This window comes from Coturnix japonica, chromosome 6, assembly GCF_054131305.1.
Source record: "Coturnix japonica strain WE chromosome 6, WE-NBRP24, whole genome shotgun sequence".
NCBI classification, from domain to species: Eukaryota; Metazoa; Chordata; class Aves; order Galliformes; family Phasianidae; genus Coturnix; species Coturnix japonica.
The window spans coordinates 22,278,046-22,288,312 of NC_140668.1; the positions used below are offsets into that span (position 1 = coordinate 22,278,046).

The following is a 10,267-nucleotide window of genomic DNA, read 5'->3' on the forward strand; positions in this document are numbered from 1 at the left end:
TACTCCTGAACCCCAATGACTTCCAACGGTGTTAAATTACCCCTTGATCTCTAAGCAGAACAAAACAACAAAATGCCACACCAATAGTGAATACATAAAAACAAACAACTCCTTGGGCCTCAAGGGGAGGCTGATGCACAGGCCACGGCTGCCAGCGTGCAGCTGGGCTTCCCAGGGCAAACAGCAACACACGGTGCATCCATCAGAAGCTGAAAGAGCCCTCAGGGAAGAGAGGCCAACTCAAGGGGCTGAGCACGGGACACCCTTCTTCCTGCCGGGCTGCTTCCCCTCCTCTGGTTTCTTTCTGTCAGTCCTCAGAGAGCAAGGAGATGCTCACAGCCTGTCACCAGCACTTACGGGTTGGCTGAAAGGCCACAGGTTGGGAAGACCAACAAGGAAACGGGGGAAAACCTGCACTGCACCATGTCAAGGGAGAGACGTGAAGCCGACCGCTTCATCGCCCTGCGATTGCCAGCCCGAGCGAGGGACGTTCTGACCAGCTACTGAAAGAGGCAGCACCAGGTTTAGAAAGTTCGCTTCAATTTTATTGCGTACAAGAAGATTTGGCTTCTATTTATTGCCCCGCCCACACCCCAAAATGAAACCCCAGTGCCCAGGATTGCCGCTTAGCAATCAGTCACTCAGCCTCCAGTCAGACCCAAGGAGAAGCCAAACCCCGGGGCTACGTCACCTCCTCCCTCTCCAGTCCCAGCCAGCCCTATTTCAACCTAACCCTACACCAGGCCTGGACCTCAAGAGACACACCCTGAAGGAACGCAGCGTCTCCAGCTCTTGCCATACACCAAGTCCTGCCTATGTGAAGCCCTCATTGCTTCTAACGCAGCACAAGTCCTTCCTGTCCAGTTCACTTCCATCATCTCCACCGTCCATGACAGGGAAAGCACGGCTGTGCCAGTAAACTGGACTGTTGAGTCAGCAGCTCTTGGTGCCACCTCCGAGGAAGCGTTGCAGGTGGTTCTGCTGTCCTTTGTAGCTTCTTGCTCAAGCCCTCATCGTTGCTTTCTGCTTTCCTTCTCGGCTTTCTTCCTCAGCTGAGTAGCGCTTGCCTTGCCTCGGCAAGCTTGCTGCAAGAGGGAAAAAAGAGGCACTATTTCACTCACGCACGCTGCCAGCACAGTCTGACTTAGAGAGCTGCTCGCAAGATATCCCTGGGCTACAAACCCAAGAACAAGGAAGGACACAAAAGTCACATCTCCATTGTCTGTTACCGCATGCCAAGGAAGAGTCCTCACACTCGAGCACTGCCCCACTTGCAGCTGAGGGGAGGAGGAGCTGGAAAGGACAGGTGGACAGAAAAGAAGGGAAAAGCTGAAGAGGCGAGAATCAACTTCTCCCCGAGGCAGATCACACCTTTGTGGCCACTCTTTTAGGAATGCTCACCATTCCTAATCCTAGCGTTAGCAAGATGAAAATTCACCACCTACCTTTTCACGCTCCTCGCGTACGCACTGAGGGCCGTGCCGTGGCTGTGCTGCACAACACCAGCGACTGAAAGAAAGCACGCAGAGAGCGGATCTGTTGCAGACAGTGCCAGGAGCTGTGCTTGAACAACGCTTTCGGTAAGGCACTCCTACCTTGCAATGGCCACACTTTGGGAGCTCTGGGACACAGCCACGTGTTGCTCTCCTGAGTCCCAGCTCCATTTCTCAGCCCACTCACGCTCTGCTCCTCCATGTTCTGCAAAGGAAAAGTCCCAAGAGGGAAATTCAGTTCATCGCAGATGTCATCAAACTGTCAGGGCAGTCGCACTCATTGCTCGGGGTGAGCAACCAGCTGCATGCTTACCCAAGGAGCAGCGGTTACTTTTACTTGAGTGTAACAGCCAATGCCTGACTGCAAGTACGAACACTAACCTATGCCTAACTCTAAAATAACAACAGAAACCTATACCTAACTCTAAAATAACAACAAAAACCTATACCTAACTCTAAAATAACAACAAAAACCTATACCTAACCCTAAAGAACAAACAGGAACCTATGCCTAACTCTAAAAAACGAACAGGAACCTATCCCTAACACTAAAACTAAACTGAACACTAACACTAACACTAACTTAACACTACCATCAACAAAAAAGAACATAACAAACACCTAACCTAACAGGGGGAAGATGGAACTGGGGGCCCACAGAACCAGAGGAGCAACAAGGTGGAGGAGCAGAAGATGTTAAATAATGCCACCCAGCTAATGCTGGGGGCAGGGGCCGCGCAGCAGGAAAGGAGCCGAGTGCCTGGACCAGCGATGGTGAAGCTGTGACCATGCCAACGCGGGGCCTGGCACGGTGGTGTGGTGCCAGGCCAGCTATGCCGCGGGCGGATCCACGTCCATGGGCTCCTCTGGAGGGGGATCCACCTCCATCGGTTCCTCCGGAGGGGGATCCACCTCCATCGGTTCCTCCGGAGGGGGATCCACCTCCATCGGTTCCTCCGGAGGGGGATCCACCTCCATAGGCTCCACATGGGTGGTGGTCACAGGGCTGGTCCAGGCATGATGGAAAATGGCTCTCTTACCCCTCCTCTGCCTGATGGTCATGGCGGGCCCCCTCCTCCTTCTGACTCCTAGGGCCCCCAGCTCCATCCTCCCACCAGAAACTTCAACCCTCGCCCTCTTTGCAGCAGGCATGGCTGTTAACTGCCACAACTGTCAGAGGCATGCGGCAACGGTGACCATGGTGACATGGAGAGGGTTCTAAAATGGCGGCCGCACTGCTGGCACTGGAGTTCCACATAGGATGAGGAGGGGGCTGGAGGGCAGGGCATGGTACGGGAGCTACAAGGTGCTCCCTGTGCCCAGCGGGCAGCCCTTCTCTCTGGCCAGCAAGAGGGCACAGACGAGCCGGCCCCAAGTAAAGGGCCCTCGGCCTCCTTCACCCTCCTTCACCCTCCCCCTTCTTCCACAAGGGAATCTTTTTGGGCTGCCATACTGTTGTGGTTTTGTATTTTTTTCTATTGGTATTTCACATCATAACATCATCTGGAGATCATAGATTGATCAGTCAATCATATTGATCTAGATAAGTCCGTGACACAGACGCAGCACGCAGCAGCTCCTGATGGGGCTCCTGAGCTGAGCACCAACAACGGCAGGCTCCAAAGGGGACCTGACTACGCCTGCCTCCTGGGACACACAAGCTCTGCTTTCCATAGTCGCACCCAGCGCCTCTCCTTGTGCGGCACCTCGGCGGATTCAACCCTTACCTACAATTAAGACCTCTGACTGAATTGGAATTCCAGTCACTCTGATTACACCCCACATCCCTGCTGCAGGCCCTCCCACATGCCCACGTGCTGCACCCAGCCACACCGGCTGCCACAGCCCCGCAGCCAGGCGGGGGTTGGTGCTTCATGATCCTTGAGGTCCCTTCCAACCCGGGTCATTCTGTGATTCTGTGATCGGGTTGAAGGGGCTGGCACTGCCCTGAAGGTGAGCGAGAGAAGTTGGCAAAGGAAGGGTGAGTGGCGGGATCCGAGGAGGGCGTTTTGTGTTTGTGTGCGTGTCTGTTGTTTGCCTGATGTGTTTGTGTGCGTTGTTGTTTCAGGTGTCTGAATGAGGACTCCCTGTGGGAACTGGCAGCAAGCAAAGGAATGGATCGACGGGCCTGGCCGCCGTGTTGGACTGCGGCTGTGGAGCCAACGAAGGTGTGTCCAGTGTCCTTCCTTACATCATTGACTATGTATGAGGTGTACCTATATCTGTGTAACCATTTTACAAGTCAGGGTGCAGGTTTTTGGTGGGGTCCTGACAGTTCCTCAGCTAGAACCCTCTTACCCCTTTGAGACAGGCCGCTTCCGTCTGTAGCTGTCATGCCAGGAGCCAAATAAATTGCCCCATGGTGAAAAACACCAAGACTCCTATGTCTGCACCGACTCTTTAACCATTTGTTTAAGAGGTGGGTTTTTAGGTCCAACTCAGTATCCCTCCCTGCCACTGAAAGTACAGATGCAATAACCACCCGCACACCTGTTCCTTCGATTACCCGCCCCAGTCCCCTGAAATCATCTTTGATAGCCTTCAGGCTTTTTTTACTAACTTCTTCACTGCCAGCCTGAACTATCAGCAGGGGATAGTAGACAGAAGGGCAGATCAGACTGGGAAGTCTCCCAGCAATGTCCCTGACCCGTGCCCAGGGGAGGGAGCACGTCTCCCTGCGGGTAGGGTCGGGCCAGCATATAGGGCCTTCCATTCCTCGCCAGTAGGGTTGTGCGCCCATGATGGCAGTAATGAACAAACTGCTGCATCACAAAGATCTTGGCCTGATTAGAAATCTTTGAGTAATGCTGTTACAGCAGACAGAATGTGCTAAGCGCAAGTAGTCTCCTGCACTTCACATCCTTGCTACTTTGTTCTGGGTGTTGTCACTGAGCAGCGTCTAACACAAATTCTGCCCCGGTCAGCTGGCTGCCTGAGCTTGAGCCCTGATGGCAACACTGTGTGCTTACCCAGGAGCAGCGGTTACTTTTACTTGAGTGTAGCAGCCAATGCCTGACTGTAAGTACGAACACTAACCTATGCCTAACTCTAAAATAACAACAGAAACCTATACCTAACCCTAAAGAACAAACAGGAACCTATGCCTAACTCTAAAGAACAAACAGGAACCTATCCCTAACGCTAAAACTAAACTGAACACTAACACTAACCTAACACAACCATCAAAACAAAGAACAGAGCAAACACCTAACTACAACAGGGGGAAGAAGGAACTGGGGGCCCACAGAACCGGAGGAGCAACGAGGTGGAGGAGAAGAAGATGTTAAATAATGCCACCCAGCTCATGCTGGGGGCAGGGGCCACGCAGCAGGAAAGGAGCCGAGTGCCTGGACCAGCGATGGTGAAGCTGTGACCATGCCAACGGTCATGACCATGACCACGGTGGTGTGGTGCCAGGCCAGCTATGCCGCGGGCGGATCCACGTCCATGGGCTCCTCTGGAGGGGGATCCACCTCCATCGGTTCCTCCGGAGGGGGATCCACCTCCATCGGCTCCACATGGGTGGTGGTCACAGGGCTGGTCCAGGCATGATGGAAACGGGCTCCTTTCCCCCTCCTCCATTTGATGGTTATGGCGGGCACCCTCCTCCTCTTCGGTTCTGGGGCCCCCAGCTCCTTCTCCCACTTAAATCCTCACTACATTCCTCTCGCCCTCGCTTCGTGCTGGACATGGCTGCTACCTGCCCAGCACTCTCAGAGGTGAGTGAGTCGGGTGGAGCCGCAGCAACCAAGGTGACAGCTGTGACATGGGGAAGATTCCAAAATGGCACCTGTGCTGCTGGGAGTGGTGTTCCGCATAGGATGAGGAGGGGGCTGGAGGGCAGGGCACGGCACGGGAGCTACAAGGCACTCCCTGTGTCCAGCGGGCAGCCCTTCTCTCCGGCCAGCAAGAGGGCACAGAGAGCTGGCCCCGAGAAAAGGGCCCTCGGCCTCCTTCACCCTCCCCCTCCTTTCATAAGGGAATCCCCACTTTGGGCTGGGCACCCACATGGAATCATTGAAACTACAACCTACTACTTTGCTTCTACAGCAAGACTATTGTACTGAAATACTACTGTACTTAAAAGCACCTGCAATCACACTACACTCGTTTTTAATATTAAACTCTCAAACTTTCATAGCAAATAATAACATCCGCTCACAAAGAAAATGTGGAGAGGCCACAAAAGAGAAATACCACTCATGAAAACATTTGTATTTAGACATTCAAACTAACAGCGTACTTTGTCTTTACCTAACCGTACCATTCTGTGCTAGAAATACGATGTTTTGCTGTAGAGTATAACTTGGAGAACCCAAAAGCAGCTAAAACCTGCTCCACTCAGTAATTTGACCATCCGCTGATATTTGGTTCTTTGCTCCCTTGCTTTCTAGTTGCTCACTCTTTAGACACACGCAAATCACATTGTCAAGGACTACAAAAACACTGTTAGCCAAAAAATTTATGCTGGCAGAATCTTAACGTTAGAAACGTGTAAATTGGTTGCAAAGAAGAAAGTGAAGACCAACACAGTAACCAAATACTAACTGATACATAAGGCTTCTCTCACACATCCTGAAAACAGAACCGCCAGCCTTAATGAACTTTGCTCTTCAGACACTGACTGAAATGCAAGTATTACCTTGTCATGGTTTAATAATTTTGTAATTTTGCTATCAGTATTCCACATCATAACATCATATAAAGCATGAATAGTTTTACTGAATCTGCAACTTACAGAAGAAGACTACATCTCCCAGAGAACAACACGAGGTCACGGGACCTGGACACTATATTAACTCTGTCGCAGGCTAGACTGACGTCTTTCGAGTTCTGGCGTTCAGGGGAGTGTGTGGGAGCCTTCACCGTTTCGCCTAGATTTACAGTAGGCCTCTCGGTTTCGGGACTCATTCTCTCTCCTATTTTGCTTGATTCGTTAGCTCAATTTTCAATTATATTGTATTATACTGTGTTATCCTGTATTTCGATATAGTAATTTAGTAAATAAGTGTGCCTCCTTAGATTGTTGCTGCTGTTTTCTTTTCCTAATTAACTTTTTTTCCTTTCGGCCTAGGGCCCCTGCTGGGCCCACAGTCCCTGTCACGGACGCAGGTGGATTTTTAGTTTAAACCGTGACATACCTGTAGCAGCCTGGATCTGGCAATAGTCAAAGAATCCTTTACGTCCAGCTCCTTAGCATCAAAAGACCACAGATACTGCTGGGGCAGAATTTCATTGAAGCCTTCAAAAGAAGCTTGTGTCTGTTCCTCAGTGCCTCGGGAAAGTCTCCATTCTGCTACCAGCCTGGAAAAGACACAGAAGGATCATTTAAAACAGGCTACGCTAACCCAAGTTCATCTTTGTTAGTTTGTTTTGAAATGAACCGTAAGCTGTGTTAAGAAAAATGATGGAAAGTGCTGGGGATAGAGCACTGTGTAACTGTATTCTAATTGTATTCCCAACCTTCACCCTGCGCAAACAATTTTAAGTTAAAACCCTATGTTTCCAACCACTCAACTGCAGAAAGCATTTTAGGCTCCAGCAGAAGGCAGCATCTACTCACTGATGATATTAATGAGAGCACAGGAGTCCCTTGCTGTTCGGAGGAAGAAAAAAATGCAGAGCTGTGTTCATCTAATATGTTCCATATTTGTTTCTGTCAATCACGAAACTTTGCTCTGTGGTAGAAACTCCACTCTCCATTAAGAAAAGGGAGAAAAGCAGGCAGGAGACCCAAAGAACCTGAACCCAGGGAGAAGCAGATATTATGCTGAATTCAAGCCTAACCTGTCAGGAGAACTGGAATCGAAAGGAGAGAACGCAACACAGGACACAGAGTGTGACAAAAGAACATTGCTTAAGCTGCAATCTGAGCTCTGCCCGGCTTCCTCAAAACCAGAAGAGAACGGTCTTCTGCAGGTACTCCCTCCTCTCCATCCCAGTGAGTATTTGGCACAACTGCCAATGCCAATACGTTCCTTCTGCAAATGTCACCGTTTCTGTGAAACCTTTCCAGATGACTCGTGACTAAAGCAATTTCTACTCCCTCATTCCTCAAAACCTTCCCACACAAAAGCCTTCACAGATCAGATGGTAAGAAAGAGGGAATTCTACGGCCACAGCAATAAAGCGCGCAGAAAGCCCATCTGTTGCAGACAGAGGAGTGAGCCGTGCTTAACCAACACTGCTTCAGCGCACGCTTACAGTAAGGCACACCTACCTTGCGCTGGCCACGCACGAAGCTCGTGACGCAGCTCCAGGCGGCTCTCCTGGGGCCCAGCTTCATTTCACGGCCACTCACGCTCTGCTGCTGGACATTCTGCAACGGAAAAGCCACCGGATGCAAATCCCATCCCTCGCAGATGGCATCAGACCTCCGCTCTCATGGCAGTCACCACCGCCCTGCCCTGGGCAGCGCTTCCACTGCCCTTGCTCCTGCCACAAGACACCAACGTCTGCTTCTGACGCGGCTCCACCATGGGATCCTGTATGCAATAGAGAAACACACGGAGGCTGCCAGCCACTGCAACACGCGCGCTGTGAAACCCCTGGCACTGCTGAGTCCCAAGAGCAGAGGAGAGAAGCGTTTGCCTGCCATGGACGGGCTGCGGCGGGATTGAATCCTGCCTTCGAATCGGGACACCCCCAGGGAGAGCCTCCCTGGGGACCCAAAGACTGAAATGGAGGCAAGGTAACACTTTGCTATAGAAAGGGAAAGGGGAACTTCACAGAATCCGAGACAAAGGGTAACTGCAGATAGTTTACATTTAAAAGTGCAGGGATAGGGGGAATTACAGACACTTAGTCAAAATAAAACCAGAGAAGAGGGCAATAAAGATAAGAAGAAATTGTCCGGAGACCTCTGACAAGAAGAAGGATTAGATACCCCCGGGCAAGATGATGCTGACATGGGAGAACGATACCAGCAGATAACACCAAGAAGAAAACAGAAGAAGAATTTCACCCCAAAACAACGGCAAGGGTCGCGGGGAACGGGGTCCTAGGGAATGTAATGAATATGTAATCAAACTGAGGAGGAGACTATTGATTACGTATTAGCTTAACCTATATCTGTAACACACTTTTCTCCTTACGGTGTGCAAGTTTGGTGGAGCTCTCCCGCTTGCACCCGGCGCTGCGCAACGCTGGAATAAACATACCTGCTTTAGAACCCATCTTTGGGTTATAGAGTTTGATTCCGCAAGTCATCTTCCTGCCGCACAGCCCAGCACGGCCGGAGCCGCACCACACGATCCGGGCCGGGGCCGGCTCAGGCTCTGCCTCCAGGCTTTTGGGGCCGGCCGGGTGACTCCGCAGCACAGCGAGACCGTGGAGCCGCCCGGGAGCCGCCTCTGGGTGCCGGCAGCGCCGCGAGCTCCTCCCCCGACAGCCCCTCCGTGCCCCCGCCCCGAGGCCCGACCCCGTTCGCAGCACAGAGCCCGCTCCTCCCGGCCCCGCTCATGGCCGCCATGCCGCCATGGCCCGGAAGTGCTCTCCGCCGCCTGCAGGAAGCACTTCCTGTCACTGGCACTGGCACTGTCACGTGGCTCAGGCCGGGCTGGGGCCTGTTGGGGGGGGGCGGCTGCCGGAAAAGGACCCAAAATTCACGTCTCATTTCGTGTCTTTCCTCTCGCTTTCCTTCCTTTACCTTCCCCTTCCCTTCCTTCCTTCCTCGCCCTCGTCCCCTTCCCTTCACCACCTCCCTGTGTCCATTCCAGTGCCTGGCCACCCTTTCTGAGCAGTAATACCTCGTAGTGTCCAGCCTGAATCTCCCCTGTCGCAGCTTGAAGCCATTCCCTCTGGTCCTATCATTAATGACACGAGAGAAGAGGCCGAGCCCCAGCTCACTACAGCCTCCCTTCAGGAAGTTAGAGAGAGCAATGAGGTCTCCCCTGAGCCTCCTCTTCTCCAGGCTGAACAATCCCAGCTCCCTCAGCCGCTCCTCATACGGCCTGTGCTCCAGACCCCTCACCAGCTTTGTTGCCCTCCTCTGAACGCGTTCCAGGGCCTCGATGTCTTTCTTGCACTGAGGGGCCCAAAACTGAACACAGCACTCGAGCTGCGGCCTCATCAGTGCTGAGAACAGGGGGACAATCACCTCTCTGCTCCTGCTGGCAACACTGTTTCCCATGCAGGCCAGGATGCCCTCGGCCTTCTTATTATACAGCAAAGGAATCCCCTGAAAAGGAAACCACAATATCTGGCAACATGAAACAAAGTTCTGATTCGTAAAAGACTGGCAGCAAGGCCTGAATCTCTTGTGTCATCTGCTCTTGATGTATCACATTAGCACTAGGTGGAATGCAGAAGCTTCCTGAGACGTGATAATCAAAACCTAGTCCAATGCCTTTAAAAAAGCCTTTAAGAGATTACTCCTCCTTGTCTGTTTAAAATAAACTTAGGTAATACAAAAGGTTGGAAAATTTTTGGACAACTCCCCAGGGCCGGGCTTTGGAAGGCCGTATTGACGAGAGTCAATCAAGCTCCGGCTGCAGGCGTCTATGTGTGTGCCAGTTCTTTAACACAGTAGAAATCACAACTTGCTGCATGATCAAAATTCTACATGTGCTACTCCTGAACCCCAATGACTTCCAACGGTGTTAAATTACCCCTTGATCTCTAAGCAGAACAAAACAACAAAATGCCACACCAATAGTGAATACATAAAAACAAACAACTCCTTGGGCCTCAAGGGGAGGCTGATGCACAGGCCACGGCTGCCAGCGTGCAGCTGGGCTTCCCAGGGCAAACAGCAACACACGGTGCATCCATCA

The 10,267-nt window shown here is 51.8% G+C and overlaps 1 protein-coding gene across 1 annotated transcript; it reads right to left on the reverse strand.

The window, feature by feature from the left end:
- Nucleotides 1–523: 523 nt before the first annotated feature.
- LOC146760486 (uncharacterized) lies at nucleotides 524–9,892 on the reverse strand. The gene is made up of 5 exons (XM_085550824.1): nucleotides 7,714–9,892; nucleotides 6,635–6,797; nucleotides 1,596–1,698; nucleotides 1,446–1,509; nucleotides 524–1,085 (listed from the first exon to the last, which is right to left on the reverse strand). Exon 1 carries the CDS (start codon nucleotides 9,622–9,624, stop codon nucleotides 8,764–8,766), a length of 861 nt encoding a protein of 286 aa, XP_085406950.1. The 5' UTR covers nucleotides 9,625–9,892; the 3' UTR covers nucleotides 524–1,085; nucleotides 1,446–1,509; nucleotides 1,596–1,698; nucleotides 6,635–6,797; nucleotides 7,714–8,763.
- Between the last annotated feature and the right edge of the window lie 375 nt (nucleotides 9,893–10,267).